Source organism: Symphodus melops (genome assembly GCF_947650265.1).
Source record: "Symphodus melops genome assembly, chromosome: 2".
Classification (NCBI taxonomy): Eukaryota; Metazoa; Chordata; class Actinopteri; order Labriformes; family Labridae; genus Symphodus; species Symphodus melops.
In genome coordinates, this window is record NC_136692.1 from 5,574,396 (window position 1) to 5,593,297 (window position 18,902).

General features: G+C 41.5%; 1 protein-coding gene across 2 annotated transcripts in view; it reads right to left on the reverse strand.

The window, feature by feature from the left end:
• plppr2b (phospholipid phosphatase related 2b) overlaps window positions 1-18,902 on the reverse strand; it is a 44,824-nt gene that overhangs the window by 13,598 nt on the left and 12,324 nt on the right. For both annotated transcript variants that reach the window (XM_079337933.1, XM_079337934.1), the window contains exon 3: window positions 11,258-11,446. In XM_079337933.1, coding sequence (XP_079194059.1) covers window positions 11,258-11,446 — 189 coding nt within the window. The remainder of the gene's footprint in view (window positions 1-11,257; window positions 11,447-18,902) is intronic.

The following is an 18,902-nucleotide window of genomic DNA, read 5'->3' on the forward strand; positions in this document are numbered from 1 at the left end:
GCAATCCTGAAATGCAACACACAACAGATTTTCCAGCACATTAGTCTGTCTCTAATGGTGGGGAAGATGGTGGGGTTATTTTTGAGGGTTGAGTGGATTCTTAGAGCGGTGCACACGGGGAATGTTGGAGTGCACGCACAAAGCCAGCAGCAAAATATATCCTCTTATTCATGCTGAGGTGTCTGCTGCTGTTCCACTGCATGTCCTCCAACAAGCACTTTTTAGGACTACAGTGGCCACCTGTGCATTCACAGAAACTTCAAAGTCTAAAACACACAAGTGATTTTTTTTTTTGACAAGTGGAAATGAGGATAATTCTCTTTGAGTAAGACTTTGAAATTCATTTGAAACTGATGTTGTGCTCTGGTTAGGGAAATAAAAATGCATCCACTTTTGAGATATTTCACTTTGGATAAGACGAGGCAAGAACAGGGGCTGTGAAAGTCAAGAAGTTGTCAGAGAGACTTCTTGCATCTTAAACATCTAAAGTGTTTGAAGCAGGTATTTCAGAGTTGCCAGTGGGTTTGACGTCAACTTTTAAACTGCGTTTTGTTTTGTTTTTCCCAGTGGAAGGAAAAGTTTTTTCACTATACTGGTATCAACTGGAACGAAAGGGAAAATCACTCGGCAGTCAATTAGTGTTGAGCAGATTCTGACAGTGTCCTAGAGGCAAGTCTGTGTGTTTTTTAACCACTCATTCCATATCCTGGGATAGTCAGAGAGAAAGGAGAGATGTCAACTATCCAAGGAGGTGCTGCGATGGATTTCAGTCAGCCGTTTTTGTGAAAGGGAAGAGAGTGAGGAGGGGAGAAGGAGCAGATGCAATAGGGTAGTATGGAGTAAAAGAAAAAGGAGGAGTTGATGGAAATTGAAAAAGAGGATAATAAAAAGGCTTTTGAAGCTTGAGACACACCTGTCTTCTCCTACCTGAGAGCACAAAGATAACACGGCCCTCATTGTTGAAAAAGAAGGTGTGAGAAAGCTGTAAATAAGAGTTTTTCTTCAAGAGGAACGCTGAAGTTTTTCATTTCTGACAACTGTGGAAATAAGTTGAAAGCAAGTGTGTGGGAATAGAGGTGGAACAGAGACTGTGGAAGAAACTCGGGAGGTTGAGTGGGCCTTAATTGGCTTTCTTTTATTTTCTACCTATTGTTACGGGGTGACAGCAAACTGTAGAAAGTTGCTTTTACTTTGTGTGTGTGACTTCTGTGTGTGTGTGTGTGTTTGTGTGTGTGTGTGTGTGTGTCTTGTTTGATGCAAGGTGACAATGAGGTTAAAAGAAGGGAAACAATGAAAAAAAAAACATTGACAGGCGACTCTATCGCACAACAGCACTGTTCAGATGAAAACCTGATTTTTAAAGAATTTGTAGGGAGACAATTCAGCGTGTAATGATGAGCTCTGACTGGATTGACAGAGAGCGGAAACAGGTGTTCATGTTGTTTCCCAGGCCTTCGCTCATGCGTAACTTTCAATTTGCAATCCTTCTGTGAAGAAACACACAAACAGATTTCAACATAGCATCAAATCGCAAAAAACTCACGCATATTCAAAACAACCATGGCGTACAAAAAAAAAGAAGGAGAGACTAGCATACCATACGCTCTCATTGTGTGTGATGAGTAACGGTGATCAGAGCAGAAACAAGTGATGCAGCATTAAATGCCAGTTTGACGTCAGGGCGTATAAAAAGAAACTTAAGCTTGAGGGGGAGTGCGGAAATTTCACGCGAGCGTATCCGTGCATTCCAAACAGACGTTTCAAATTTCTCTCGTTTGTCATTAATAGCTCGAGGACATTATAATAAAACACGAAAGATGCGTAATAAAACCAGACACTGCCACACTGTGAATCACTTCTGTGCAAAATCCCTCATCATTTGTTCTTATGGACACAATGTGTGTCTCCAGCGGAAGCCTACGCACCTCCGAAATGTGACGTCACACCAACTGGAAGTAGGAAGACGTTAACAGAGTCGACATAAAGCTTCTGCAAATATCACATGACATTTGTTGACATTGCGAGCCCAGTGCTCTACTTGAAACACACACATGCACACGTAGCCTTCTCACTCACACACACACACACACACACACACACCAGCGATGGTAACCATGACAATTTAGCTGCTTCAGTTTCATCATCACCCACACTCTCTCCATCTCTCTGTCTCACCCTGCTTTTATTTATTCGGTTTGGTTCATTCCTGGGCAGCCTTCCCAAGTCTTTGTGGAGGAGAAACTAGGCTACCGAAAACATCTTTGTTTCTTTCAAACATAAATTGGACGTTTCTTGCCTTTCTCTCTCTCCCTTTCTCCCACAGTTGAGATGCGGTTGTAAAGTGTAAACCGTGTTTTGACATATGATCCGGTACATCATCCTCTCCCCTTCTATTCTCGTCTCTTTGTATTTTCCTCTTTCCTTCAGCCTATCCCTCTCCGTCTTTATCTTGCTAACGACCTATCAGCCTCTCTACGCATCCTCATTTTCTCCTTTTCTCCCTGTAAGCTGTTTTTTTCTTCTCCCTTTTGCCCTCTGTCACAGGGAAACAGAAGGATGCTGGATCAGTGTGTGGAGAGACCTCACAGCTCATCTAACAGTAGTTGGGGTATGAGTGTACGGCTGGATTAGGGTTTTCATCTGTGGGTTAGCGCACGTCTTAAAGGCTGTCACAATGGGAGTGGATACCCCGGTCAGGCGTATCGACATGGGGCTGCATGGCCTGCTGTCTTCAGCTCTCAATCCTCCAGCCGGGCTGATTGGCAGTGGCAGGATAAAGCTGTGATTATCCCCTTTTATCTGTGCCCTCTGTCACTGCTCCCGCTCATAAGCGCAACTGCTGACACACTCATGTCTGTGTGCCTGTCACTTTCTTTTTCACGCACACACGCACACGACTGCAAGACCTCAAGATGGACAGGTGCAAAAAGATGGACGGTGACGGTCAATGTGAAAAACATGTGAGTGTATGATATGAATCAGACACAAAGAGGAATTTGTATGATAACTAGTGATGTGCTCAAGACCACACTAACCGAGAACAAGATATACGAGACCAGACTGAGACAAGACCTAGACATTTAGAGATGAATACCAAGTCAAGACCAAGGCCATGAATGTCAATGAAAAATCCTCATCTTGTGTGCAGGGAACATTGGGAAGGTGGTGGCTGTAACCTGAGGGGGGTGATTCTAATCACATTAATGACGGAGAAAAACAGCCTTTCAGTTGTAGTCTTGACCGTTCTTGAATTAAAATCTGAAGTCCACCCAGTCTGAGACCAAGACAAGTCAGAGAAATAGTGCTTCAGAGGCGAGACCGAGACCATCAAAAGGTGCTACACAGACCAAGACCCATCTCGAATACTACCCAACTGAAGACTCCCACATTACATTTGTGGAGAAAGTTTTTCTTCCGAGGAATTCAAGAAAAGCGACCACCTCTCAGATGATTGGCTGGGGGGAAGAGACCAGAAGAAGAGTCTGAGAGTGACACACAGATCTTTTCTCAGCTCTATGCTTCCTCCAAATCCTCTTCTGTCTGTCATATGTGACTCCATTATTCATGAAGGATTGTCCTGAATTTGCATATTGGCATAGGACTCTGTGTGTGTGTGTGTGTGTGTGTGTGTGTGTGTGTGTGTGCATGTTTGTATACACATGTATATATATATATACAGTGCCCCGGCATGTGTGATGAGATACAAAGCTGATGAAAGCTGCAATCAGATTGAAAATGTCAGAAGAGACGGATGATTAAACAATTCGTCCTGTTTCATGATCTTTAATTCACGTACCTCATCAGCCTCACTTTGTGTCCATATGGGGGAGCGTGTGATCGTTCGACTTAGTGCGTTGGTGATTTCTTTTATGCTGTTTTTCAAAGATGACAGCTCTGATTATAATAACAATGGAAGGTAAGAATAAAACAGGCGACAACGGAGAACAGGAAAAGCCCAGATTTACTGAACAACATAATTTGCTAGACATTAACATAACAAAAAGAGCAGTGAGAGAGCATGATTGCAGCTGGGAGACTCACCTCCAGGCTCCCCACCACTCCAATCATATGCGTCTATCTCAAACATGTAAGTAAGTAAGATGCAGGGACAAAATGCACTTTCCACTTTCCACATTTAAGTGTTTTTGACAAAAAGTGGAAGAAAAGTGCCAGTGGCCACAGGTAGATTCGGCATTTCAATATTTTTCTCTGAGGTCTAATCAGAAGGATTGGATTTTGTGTTATTGATGCATAGCGTCACAGCCGGAGGGAGAGCTTTGTGGATATGGAAGAGATGTGTTTTTTTAAAGCTAAATCCACCATCATGACACATTCCTTACAGCTAATTCAGTGTTGAAACGAGTAATTTTAATAAAACGGTACAATCAGCACAGGGTAAGAAGGTGGAGGAAGTCCCACTTTGCTGATTTTCACTGTTGACTAAGATTTCACACCAGCAGAGTTCAATTTGAAGGGAAAAGAGAAAACAGGAGGGTCCTTAAAGGATGGAAAAATGAGGAAGAAATTGCAACCAGTTTTGCTGATTCGATCTATCTATACTGGGTACTCCACCAAGCGTCCATCAGTCCATCCGTTACTTATCTCATTGAAGGTTGTGGGGGGCCATGGCTAACCAATGCGCCTCAATGCAGCCCACCAAGCTTCCAATGTAGTCATAAGTTAGCATGAATTGAATAATGTTGGTGAATGGTATTATGATGGCATGAGTCAATAACTGAGGATTTCATGTGCATCGTATGGGCTAATTTTGGTCTAACTGTGTAATTAATACTTATCAGTCTATCAAACTTCAGGACCGTTTTGCCCTTTGTTCTACTAAAGTTGTTGTTATGAGAAGAGCTGGTATCTCTGTCTCTTTTTCAATGCGTTTCTCCAAACACGTCTGTTAACATTTGGTCGGAAGCAGTTTTACTCTCGACACCAGAAAAATCCACCGTTAAAATAAGGCTTTGATCACCTTCAGCAGCTGACGACACCTCAAAAAGACTTCATGCTATCTTAGATTGGAGTTATTTGTTGGAAAAAGATTCACAACAAAATCCAAATCTTGCAGGAAATGGAACCAGTGTCAGTTCAGTGGAGGGCAAAGAGAATCACCGTCCTATAAATATTCACCTGGACTGTCTGTGTAGGTTCTTGACTAGTTGAAGATCTTGGAAACATTCCAGTTGTCTGTTTTTTAAACAGGTGTACAGCCTGGTTCAAAAGAACAGCGTTGGTTCGGATACTGCATGTCTTTGTCGACTCACGCTGGTCGGGGGATGACTTGAACTATTCAGTTTGGATTTTAGGAAGATAAGAGATATGCATAATTAGGAGCATGACTGATACATGTATGTGAAGGCTTTAAGCCCTGCATCAGCGCCGCCTTTTTGTCTGTTACTGGTTGATCAATGTTAGGTTGAGACACCATTTTAAATAAAGCTGCCCTTCAGTAACCAATGGGAAACCAATTGACTGAACTTGGATTGAACTCCCATCCTTCCGTCTGAGAGACACCTGACTTTACCACTCCTCCTCTTTGATTCAAATATTGCCCCTTTCCATCGCTCCCATGCCCAGGTGTGAACACATACTCAGTGTTAAAATAAGGCCATGATCACGTCCAGCATCTGTTTGTGAAGAGAGGATAGTAATAGCATCACAGTGCATTATATTATGTATAATGGGCATTTGCTTGATAAACTCTGGCATGACTGGATGACACAGTCTGCATCTCTGGTATCCCATCTTTCTGTCACACGGAGCTACATAATGCATGAGAGCTCTTCTCGAGGTTTAACAGTCGCTGCCAAAAAAACATGCAATGACTCTCTGGCTCTTCATAGCCTTCATTATGTCCCCCCCTCCCCCCCCACACTTGTTTCCTCCCTGGTTTTTCTGTTCACGCGGCTCTGTTTGGTAATTTGTCTCTCTCCTCCTCACATTGCATTCTCTCACTGTCTGTGCGCTCAAAGAGCACCCTCGCTTTGCCTTCTTGCACTCTTTGAGAGGCTTATGATTTAGCAGCATTAGCCAGGCTCTCTCCAGGGCAACAGTATTTAGCATTACGCTTCTGACCCACATAAGGAGAAATAAAACAAAACTTTACTAATTTGAGGTTTTGTGTCCTATTTCTTCTCATATACCGGCACAAAGTTGAACTGCACTTCACTCGCTCTGTAAGCTTGATGTGATCATTGGCCTAAGTGTGTGTTTGTTTTGTGTATATGCACTAGCATTGCTTTTTATGTGTTTGTGCGACGATGATATATTAACAACAGTTTTGGAGAGTCACAGAGATTGCCTGTAGCCATTCTGGTTAGTTCTCAGATCCCAGCTCTAGTCAGACACACGCACACAAACACACATATCGACTCCCACCTGCACACGCAGAATCCGTTTTCTGTGGAAGTGTAGGAGAAGATGTGCGGCGTCATCCGCCCACACACTCACCTTCGCTGATGCACCGATACTTGCAGCATATTTGCCGAGTACCACACAAGTGGCTCTACTTTGCTCACCCTCTCACTTCCTCTCTCTTTGTCTCTGCATGCCTGACACACACGCACAATCGCACTCACAGCACTTTGCTCTTATTTTAGACGATCAACCACATTAGTTCCCAAATGGGCCTCAGCTCTGCTGTATTGTTCAGATCCTACAGGTGCAGTTTGATGTGAAAGCCCTCAGAGATTCCTGTTGCTTTTCAACAATGTCAGTCAGACTTTTTTTTAGGGATCAGGCCCAGGAGACTTTGTTGGATAATTTTTTAAACCGGAAAAGTGAAATGTTCAGCGTGGCATTAGGAAGCTGTAACGTGTAATATCTGAATCATTTGCCTCAGATTTTCTTCAGATCCTTCAGATCTGATGCTATTAACACAACTGCCCAACTCAAATGTGTGATTGTGCCAAAGATGAAGTCAGTAACAAATATTAAGCTGTAAAGTCGCCATTCTTTGCTAATCTCAGAGATGTGGATCAGTATGACTTGTCATGGGCTAAAATGTGGTCATATAATCCAAATGTAATCTAGATAATCTACCAGAGAAATGTGTCAACAAGAATTGGTAAACACAAAAAACAAGTTGTATAAGTACTTGCAAGATCAACATTTGATCATAACATGACTGAAAATAGCAATTTTATACTAAAAGAAATAAAACAATTAAATATTTGATAAAGTAAATCAAACGAAAGTCAAACCACATTTAGCTACAATTAGCTTAAACAAATGTATCTTTTGATCAACTTTTTCAACGTACTCTTTTTAAGCATTTGAAATCTGACATTCCTTCATTTTATTTGAACAAGCTCGCAGGTTTCTTCATCTTCCTCATTGGTTTCTTAGCAAGGCGCTGCCGTCTCTCTGACTGTCCACAATGATCTGTGATGTTGTCTGAGCCGTATCTACATGTGTTTACATGGAGCTTATGAAAGCTGTTTAAGAGGTACTAGAGAACAGAAGAATAACATACTGGACTCACTGCTTGTTTGAATGTCAGGTAAGCATTTTTAGAACAAGAAATATACATGCACTGTGAAGCTACGAGCAAGCTAAAGAGCGCTAAAATTAGCTTGCTAATAGCACAGCAGCATGTTTCGGTTTCATGTTGGTGCTCAAGGAAGACATCTACTCTATAGAAAAGTCGCTTATTCTGCCTTTAACAACATCTAAAAAACTCAACTGCTCCTACAATCAGATGTTTGTTCAACTCCTGCAGATATTTGTCCTGAATTTCCTTCGCTAAGGAATCATAACCATGTTGGGCAGGTTCAGGTGAAATTGAGTCCTTGTCCTAAACTACTGTATGTAATGTGTTGACCTCATACTTTTACGACTTGAACATTACCACAGCTACACAATAATAGTGTCATTTCTCGAGGTCTATCCAATTATATCAAGAGGCCTTCTGGTCTGTGCCTGTCGTTAACACTTCTTGGTCAATTTTCCTTGGAGTAGCCAGAGCAGTTCATAAGGTGAACCGAGGTGCAGACTCACTAGAGAAAGAGAGTGGAGCGAAGAAATATAATAACTGCACTGCAGACCCCACTCTCTTCTCACCCTGAAAAAGCAGACAAATAATCAACTTCTTTAACAAATCCCCGTTACGAAACGTCCAATCTTGGCACCGATCTGCAATCATCATCTATAATTGTCTGATAGGGGAGTTATGCCTCTGAGAACAAATGCCAATTTCTAAGAAAGAATTTCTAAGACTGCCGACGTTGAAGACGTAACACCGTCTTTTTCTGTTCCTAATCACCTCTTTTTAAGTCTCAGTTAAACAGCAGACGATAGTTGCACATAAGCTTCACTCTCTTCAGCTGTATGAGCCTGATAAAAGAAGAACCGACTTTGTGATTAATTTGTAAATAAATACATTTTGGAATATTTGATCATTTAAAAAGTTAAATAGCATTTTTAAATGTAAAGCGTTGTCTCTTACAGGATTCATCAAGATTCACATTTTTATTGATTCTTGTTTCGCCTCTCAAGCTGAATAAAAATGTCTGAAGCTGATCCGTAACTAATGAATTTCTTAGGTCATGAGTCCACACATTAAAGTAGCATGATGTAGATGGCCGACATAAAAGTAATTACAGATGAACTCATATTTATGACATTTTGGGTTTCAGAGCCTAATGGCTATAAGAACAAAACTCTTTTATTGCAGTTTTAGTGTGTGGTAATCCAATAAGAAAGGGCAGCAACTTAAACCACACTTGCCTTGAGTGGTGGCAGGCTGAGTGTCTGGGTCTTTTTTCAAACCGTCCACTACACCCTAGCCCCACCCACTACCCCTCCGTTTGCGTGTCCACGTGGAGGGCCCGCCATATTAAGTCCGTCTCAAACCACTTAGCGGGGAGTGGTAGTGGGCCATAAAACCCTCCGCCAGCGAGTCTGCACCGATGCCCACTTGATGATCACGTGTAACAGACGTTAACAACTTCACCTGTTTATTGTTTTAAAGGATCAAATAAAAGCCTCCTCTTCCTTTCTTCCTTCTGTTCACCTGTTTATTTGATTGTATATTTAAAGGGACTGTTGCAAAAACTAGAGAATATTAAATTATGTTGCAGACAACTTCTCACTCTTATTTATTTATCATTGTTCTACTTTTGATTTCTTTGTAAAACTTAATTTCAGCAACAACAAAAAAATAAACGTCTTGCAGCTGTGATGTTCATTTATAGTCTCCTTGTCTGTGCTTTCATTTCAGACAACCTGTTCTTTGATTTTATAATAAACTAACTAAACATTAAATTAATAATTACAATAAAGAATATGGGCTCCATCTGATCGTTTTGCTATAAGTCTACGCTAATATAAATTTACTAGAGAAAAATAATCTACATAAAGACTTTTACAGAATGTATTACGTACATTAATAATAAGCCGTTCCCCAAGGATGCAGCTGAGTAACCATGGTAACGTACACTTCCTGTTTCCACCTGAGAGAGTGAAGTTTGTCCCAAAGCCTGTGGCTGTATTTCTACCCTACACCTGGATGGAGGGGACTTCGTTCAGCTGCGAGTGTGACTTCTGACGGAGGGGGAGTGTGTCGGGGGTTGGTTTGAAAAAGGCCCTATGAGTGGAGAGGACGACACTGAAAGCCCCCTCTGCAAAGATTTAATAGATCGACTTAAAGATGATGCAAATTGAGGCAAAGACATTTCCAGAGGCACTTTATGGATTTTATTCATCAGGAACATTACTCATCGTGTGAAAACTGTTGTATAATCACCTCACTGGCTGTTTGAGTTGCATCATGGGATATGTAGTCTTCAGTGTTATTTTGAACTTGAACCACCAACTTCTGCAAGAAACTGCAGTTATCCCGAGTTGTTCTGTTGCCGCTGTTTTTAAATGTGGAGTTTCTTTCAAGTTAGAAAACTGCTGGGGCTGTCTCACACATGCACACAATCTACACACACACACACACACACACACACACACACACACACACACACACACACACACACACACACACACACGTGGTATATGTAGCTACAGGAAACATCTGTGCTGTCTGTCAGAGGAACTCCTCCATTGATCTTTTCGGGCTAAAAGTCAGAATTGAGAGAAGCGAGGAACATGTCTGCTACTTCATTGAATCTGACCGGAGGCTCGTGGGATGGCGATGTATCTTGGAGCAAGTGAGAACACAGATGCTCTGACTTTTAAAAAACGCTGCTTCACGCTCCAGGCACACACACACACACACACAAAAAAAAGCCACACTGCTTTCACTTTGCACTCTACAGCATCACACACACTGCTACCTGCAGCTTCCATCCATTGCAGTTCTTGCTGGGATGCAAAACTATTCTAAAATGTAATTTCATCCATAACACTTACCTCTACAAGAGTCAAACAGCTCTACTCTTTTAACTTGAACATTTGGGTGGTCTCATCCATACAGGCACAAATAACCAACAACTGCCTTTATCTTTGTGTGATGGTGTTGATGGTTGTGTGATGATGCCCTGATATGTGTCTTAGAGGCAGCCATGTCATAATCCCACTTAACTGTGGGACATCAAAGGGACAAGCTGTGGGGGACGAGTCAGACCATCCTGGTGACATCTTTGAGGAGGACGATGTGAAGCGGTTCTCTTATTAATAGTTTCCTCGTGCTGACAGTATGGCTAATTTGATTGAGTTCTGTAAATTTGTAGAGTGAAAACAAAAATGACTGCACTGTAAGAAAGTATTTTAATGTATTCTAAATGAATTTCGTCTTTTGATTGACTGAAATCTGTCCATGTTCATGCTGCCAATATAAATGACCTACAAACTGCAATTGTGTTTGTGTGTTTAATTATTTAAAAGTTGCTCTAATTCACATTCTGAAGTCTTGCAAGAAGAAGCTCTTCGTCTTGTGCATAAATAAAGGAGGCCATTTAGACTGCCATGTTACATTTTGTTCCAGTGCTTTGCAGTCTGAAAGAATAAGAGGAGAATCTGTGCACGCTGTAGCTGTCGCTATGGAGGACAAATATAGTGCCCGTTGCCATGGTTATAACAGGGAACACATCCACACAAACAGAGAAGTGAAACCACGAGGAAACACACCTACACAGCTCTCTCCTCCTTTCAAGCTACAACCAGCACGTGTGGATGAGGAGGAACTTGCCGTGTGTGTGTGTGTGTGTGTGTGTGTGTCACATGTTAGCTACTGCGTTTGTGTGTATGATTAGCACCTGTGGAGGAAGGTTGTTTTTTTTAAATTTATTTAACGCAGACTCACCGTCACAGTTGGGATGGCGGTGACGAGGGAGTAGACAAGGACGGGTGGTGCCTTGCTGTCGTCCTCAGGACCCGGGTACGGCTTGGAGTAGGCTTTGTCAAAGCAGAAGAAGCCCTGGACGTGCACAGGGAAGGTGTCCGTGTACTCAAAGTAGTACGCCAACAGAACAGTCCCTGCCATGATCACCAGCTGGAAATAAAACATATTGGTTCCAGGTTTAGGTTTGGATCCGCAGGAGAGGGTAGGAGTTGAAAATTATAAAAGACAACCGGAAAGAAAGAATTGAAACAGATTTAAAAAAAAAAAAAAAAGCAGAGATTTCTCCTTCTCAGAGCGAAATGATGGATGCTACCGTAATGTGTAAAATGAGTCAAGTGTGCGTGGAGAGATAGTGAGGGATGAGGATGAGATGGAGAGGGAGGGAGGGAGGGAGGGAGAGATAGAGACAGAGGGAGACAAATAAGGAGAAATTCAGATAGAGAGGAGGAAGAGAGCAGGGAAAGAGATACAGGGAGAGAGAGCGAGAGAGAGAGAGAGAGAGAGAGAGAGAGAGATCCCTTCAGCGATGTCAGCATGCACAGTGGGAAGGTAAAGATATAAATGGAGTCTGATCAAAGAAAATAACAATGTATAGAGGGCTGAAAAGGAAGAACCTGACAAGATAGGAAGCAGAAGGGGGGTGAAACACAAATCAGCTAGAAGCATGACCTAAGCAGCAAAGAAGGAAAGGCGAAACAGAGAGAGAGAGAGAGAGAGAGAGAGAGAGAGAGAGAGAGAGAGTGAAAACAACCATGGGGAAGAGCAGAGGGTCGGCCAAGACGACGCAAACATGTTTGACTTTCTGCATAACTTAACTTGTTTTTCTTTCATGCTACAACTCAGCCATATTAATTCAAGCCATGAAGCACAAAACATGACCTTTAAAGTACAACATGAATTTGATCAAATTGCATTTGCAATATAAAACAGATTGTGGTCGTAAGAGAGTATGAGAAGGGGTTATTTCGATTGGAAAAAGATGAAAAATGACCACGACGCAAAAGTTATAATTACTCAGTTATTAACAGCACACAAACTTTTTATGCCAGTGGAGAGGACGTTACTGTTGCACAGTAAGACTAAATGTTTGTTCGTGCTGAAGCAAAAATAAACTGAAGAAAGAAAAAAAAAGAAGAAGAAGATGGAATGTGAGTTTAAATATAGCACACTGCTGATTAGTTTCACAATAATCTGCAGCCTAAATGTTGGCTTCATTAACTTCCATTGTATGTGAAGGACACATTTATCAGCAGTGAAACAAGAAGAGCCATTTCTGGCAGGCTGAGCTGCTTTCAGCTTTCAGGAAACAATACAGAAAAGGAACAGATTAATGGCTGGTTGCAATTTGTCCTTTCGCCGTATTGTGTAACATCAGGAATACTATTGAAACCTTACCAATACTGTATTACTATATGAACAATATTCATTATGACTACAGCCAAATGCAAAGACAGGTGGAACAATATAGGACATCATTTGGAAGCTTTTTTGGGGTTGAAATATCTGCAGAGATAAACTAGTTCTCTGCAGAGCCATCACAAGCATGCAGATTAAAGTTTTTTTTTTGAAGCAGACATTTTGACTTGTGTAACACAGTGTAACTAATAACATCAATAATCAGTGCACAGCTCTGGAATAATTGCTGGAAAGGAGACATCATTTATGTCATTAGTTTATCATGTGCCTTTTACGCCTTGAGAGGTCAAAATATCTGATGGGAAAAGTGATCTGATGACTCTGATTTGTTCCGTGAGAATAAAGAGGGATAAAAAAACCAGACTGCTCTGATGGTAGCTTGGCAACCACATTCATCCCACAAAAATTAGCAACAAAACCAAAAACATTTTAAGTCATTACGCAACAGTTGTTTTGGAAAGAGGGGAGAAAAATCGATGACACTCATCAGCTAACATCCGCAGTCAACAGAAATCTTTTAGGAATCATCTTACTTTTCAATCACTACCAATACCCTGAGGGGGAGTTTCTTTTCTTCACCTATAGAAAAGAAACTATAAGAAGCATGCAGCATCCCCTGTATAAAACATAGACGTAGTGTCAGTGATGTCAATCCTTGGTTTCTGAAGAGGTGTTTTGAAGCCAAATGATGGCGGTCACCATTTTGGAAAGAGGTAGAGTTGAGGTAGGCCTTAAGCCTCCTGTCAAAATGGCTACAATGCTTCCACCTGTCAGTCAGATGAGCCACTCAACTAGTTATGCTAATGTCTGTTTAACTCTCAGTCTTGATAAAATCAAAAAATGATGACTTGTTAAAAAAATCTGTACAGTTTTAAAAGTAGAGAAGTGCTGTAAAGAAAGACATTTTGTTGTAAAAAATGGCCATTTTAATACGGGTGTTCAATGGACTTTCTGGGCTTATAAAGTTGGCCTCAAGTGGACACTTGAGGAACTGCAATGTTTCTGTGTTGACTTCATTTTTAAACACAAAAGGTTGACATGCAGTTAGTGCATTGAAAATGTGCTATGTTTGTTTCTAGTCCTAGTTAAATCGGTATTTCAAGGAGTGGGTGGTAAGCTTAGCCATTTCATTTCAGGATATTCAAAATCCGATTTAAGGTTAAAAATTAAAAAAAGTCACAATATTTGAAATTATGGCTGAAAAGGTTTCCTGGGTCTAAGGTATAGGCAACACAGTCTTAGACCTAATATTGGCCATCGATGTTGTGTAAAGTTTGACAACATGTATTTATGGAGATAATTATTGTCTTTGTAACCTGCAGTGATAACAAGATATATTGTCAATGTGCAACCAGATGTTTTCATGAAACCCTTAACTGAGTAACTCGTGTTTTCAAAATCTAAAATTATTTCTCTTATTTTTAGCATCTGAATGTGACAACAAGATGTCCATTTTGAATGAAAGCCTGCACACAGTCTGTAGTGTTCAAGTTCATAATGAACATCATTTTATTTCTGTGAAGCTGATATGTTGTCTTTTATATGAAATTAAAAATAGCTTAACATTTAGTGCACAGAGCGTTTTATGATTTACAGCATTTAACACAAACATGCTCAACGGCAGATGGCTGAATAAGTGACGACCAACTGAGAGGACCTCCTCCAACATGTTTATCCTTTAAGCAAAGTGACAGAGAACCCACTCAATCCAATGCTACAGGGACGTGTTACACATTTCAGCTTTATTACGCATTGAAGAGCCACAATGAACATGGGAGAGAGAGGATGACCTAATTCTAACTCCTTACATTACACACGCTGCTCCACTGATGGATCTGCTAATGTGCACGCTCTAACGTTAAGATACCGTACTATGATGAACTGGTAAATCAAATAATGGCTCTTTATGTTCCTGTGGCGATATCTACGATTATAAGTCTATTTCAGTCTGTTTGTATCATACTAGAGAGATGGTGCACTCAGTGACAACATACATGTCCTGAGGCCCTGAAAACGAAGAAAGCTGCACGTCAACATGCACACAAGCATTTTGTGCAAACACCTTAAAACGTAGTGAACAGACATCATGTCGCCCCATGTTTGTTCACATCTACATGAGCTTTGCGTGAGTGGGCGTGTGTGTGTGTGTGTTTGTGTGTGTGTGTTCCATGTGTGTTTGAATGCGTCTGTAGGCATGTGGGTGAATTCCCATGTCTGAGGAGGAACTCTGACACCAGCAGCCGCACTGTGTTGCACATTTCTCTCCACGGTCCAGATCGCTTTTCTCGCTGAGAGGCGTAAGGGAGAGAGGGAGGTGTAGTAAGGTGGGAGGAAGAGAGAGAGAGAGAGGACTACAAAAGCACTCGTCAAAGTTCATACAAATATTTGAAGACAGCAGTACAAGGCCTCCCTTGGAGATTACCCTTGTCATTCTGCTGCGTCTATATGAAAATAAAACCGTCTGATTATTGAGTGTTCAGTTAGACTGAGATTCCACTGCACAAGTGTGTGTGCTGAAAAGTGTGTTAGAAGACTGGAGAAAGAGTTGAAAAATATCAAATCTAAGAAAATATTATCTCAGTAAAAAAAATCAAGTGTATAGAATACAAAATTCCCAGATAATTGAGACATCGAACGCCTCATTGAGACAAAAATAGCCCCTGCTGAATACAGACTTAGAGCTGTTTAAATGACATTTCATTTCCCTACCAAAGTTCATGAACAAACAAGCAGCTTCCTATGGGTTTCTGCAGCCACAGCCAGTTTAGTCTGAATATTAATAAAGGTCAAAGCAACTCAAAAATGATTCTATTAGCAGAGGTACACATCCTGCACATGTCACCTTGGAATATTTACTAAAATGAACTCAAAGCATCCTGTGTGCATGTACAGTATGAAAACCACTGAGAAGGGTCAGCAGGGGTCAAAATCACTTTGTCATGTGAGTCATCAAAATGCAGAGCGCTTCCTCAGCATCGTCACTCAGCAGCAGACTTAAAGTGTTTGTAAGTCAGCAGAGGTACACACTTTGAAATTCACTTAAAAAAAAACCTTTTGTCACGGTTGGGTGCATTTTAATCTCCGGTTTACTTTCCCAAAAGGCCTCTGATATTAAACCTTTTGGATCAAATAAATTACCTTTTAAGTCTCACCATGAAGTGTTTTTCGATTGTTACTGTTTATGGAGCTGTCTTCTGTTGTTTTTTTTTTTACTGTCTTCTGTTGTTGTTTTTTATTGTTACCCTGTGTGACTTATAGCCTGACCCTTTCAAGCTCTTTCCTTGTTATCTTACAGAACATAGACTTTATATGTTCCCCCCCCCCCCCCCCCCCCCCCCCCCACCCCTTTCAAAAAACTTAAACTGTTGAGTGGTGACAGCAGATCTTATATTAAAAGGAACTCTATTCCAAAGTGCTGGAGCTGCAACAGAAAAGGATGAAAGGTGTTTTTGTTGATCCTGTCCATCCATCCAGCCACTCCAACGCAGACTTTGTCGTTTTTAACGAAGGTCACCTCACTTTCCTGCTTCTTCCTCGTAGTTATTGGGGCTGTGAGAGGGCTGTGTCTTCTTAGAAACAGAGAAAATACTAAGTAGAAGCATAGTAAGAAAGGGAACTCTGATCTAAACACTGAATCAAGTAGCTGACGTGACTGTTACCGTTCCAACAACCTGTAGACAGTTAAAGATTGGGAGAAATATTGACCATTTAAAAATAAGGAGGCTGAAGACCCAGATGTTCATAGACTCAAGTGTTGGTATTTAGCTTTACAATGTAAAGAAAATGGCTTGTGTTCACACACTGTACAGTGTGTTATCAAATCTTCACACACATGTTTTTTTTCCATGAATGAAGAAAGGAAAGCTGCTGTGTATTTCTGAAAGCTCAACATGCAACCAGGGATCAGAGGCTCATAGATCTCAACCTCCCACTCCTACACAAACATCCCTGTTCACATTCATCTGCAGTGTGAAAAACTAGATTTAGGTCACTCTGACATCTCGGATATTTAAATGTACACGATTTGTACACAGATAATGCTTTTAGTAAGAATTCCCCCTTTAAACAAGAGTGATCACAGCACAGGTAGAAAGGCTTATGATGAATGATTCGCTCAGAGCTGCAACTCATAAATTAAAAATCTGGGTGGATTTTACAGACAGGGTCGACAAACGAGGTTTGATTTACTAAAGTCAGTCTGCACTTATTTAGCCTTCGTATGAACCCAGAGTTTATTGAAAAAAGAATATTAATTTTCATGATGGCTTACACAGTCAACTTAAAAGACGTATCAGGCTGAGGAATTAAGGATTAATGCTCGTACCTGTTCACTTCAAAGGGAGTGAACACGAGACGCATGTGGCATTGATGTGCCACAAAAAGAGGAGAATCTCCTGCAGGTAAAAGCCCATCAAGTACACATGAGGAACGATGGTGTTCTTTGGGTATAGGGGGAAAGGACAGTGGGAATAGATGGGGGCATCTTTAATGTCTCTTGAGGGCAAATTGTGAGCTGGCACAATTGGTTCACGTCTCCTCGTGGCGTACGCAGAGCGGCCAGATGGCAGAAAAGTCAACTGATAGTCAAACGTGTTTACAGGAGGTGAGGGTGTTTGCATGGAGGCTGGGGTGGAGATGAAAGCACCCCGCTGTGAGGAAATGAATGTCACGCTGCTCAGGAGACATGCTGCTCTCTCAAATGTCTGATCTGTTGACTGAGTACAAACTGTCGCATGAACGAGTCTCGCTAAGCCATTCAATCAATCAGCTTACCGCACATTTCTTTGTGAGCTTGAGATTTTAGGCAAGCATGTCAACTTTTCAACACATTTGACCATTTACAGCACTTTCCACCTCGACTTTGACATGTACAGCACAGAATCACTTCTTTGATAATCGAACACGGTGACCTGTGTCATTCATATGGTACAGCTTGGAGTTATAACCATTACTAAATATGTAATAATGGAAGTACTTAATGTTGCCAAACGTCCCACATAAACTGGACACGTACATTTCTCCTACCATATTCTATTTAATCACGAATCTTCTCTAAAGAGAGCTCAACAGACAAATAAGAAAACATTCATCTGGAGAAATATACATTTAAAGCATCTTCAACACTTTTTTGATGGTGTCCTGAGGGTGTCTAAATGCTCGGTAAACTCGCACGAAACCGGCTGCAGCCTCCTCATCCTTTTTGTGTGATTTGGTTTCCAGATTAGGTCACATTATTTATAAGTTACAGGATAAGAGGCTGTGAATATTTCAGATCTGCAGAGGGCCTGAAATGACTGCACAATAAACAAAAAAAACAACAAAAAAAACCCCAAAACGAACGTTGGGACACCACCCTCCCCTCACAAGCTCATCTGCATACATCACACATGGAAATGACTGAGCAAAAAGTGAAAAACAAAAATCTCCTTCAAGGGCATCTCATCAAATCAAAGCTGACAACGAGCAAATGAATGGCCTTGACTGCCGCCTGGTGTCACCAAATTGTATTACAACACAATAAGGAAGACGACTGCAGCAGATATGAAGCGGCTGATAGAAAAAGAGTGGACAAGCCGGAGGAGGTAAAGAGCCTTAAAGAGAGGACTGGGAGAAGCATCAGAGGGAAAGTGTTGGAAGATAAACAGATGGATAAAACAGTAAATGAGACATTAGTATATCACAGGGCAGGGCTGAGTGTGCCGCTGGGAAATAAAACGGAGGAAGGCTGTAGAAAAAACTAGGGGGCGAGGAGGCGAGGGGGCGAGAGGGTAAATGAGGATATATGAGATAGGTGAAGTGGAGAGAAAGGTAAGAGGGAACAAGGGAGAGGAGGAGGATCAAAGCAGCCATTCATCTTTTCTCCCAGCCTCATGCCCTCTCTCTTCCCTCCTTCTTTCACCTCTTTTGTTTCTCTGATAATTAAATCACCATGCCTTGTTTATCCTAATCCCACCCTACTCCAATTATCTGTCACATAACATCTTCCCTCAATCATTTCCAAACCCACGCTCTTTCTGCCACCACCCCCCTTCACGCTGCATTTACTTCCACGTCTCTCAATCATCCACGCTGTCAAAAACTCTCTGTATCTGCTCGCTCTCGTGCACACTTTGTCTCCCTACATCCACAGTATCTGCCGCCCTGTATCACTCGCTCCATCCATCCCCACTTACACTCACTTCTCCCTCTC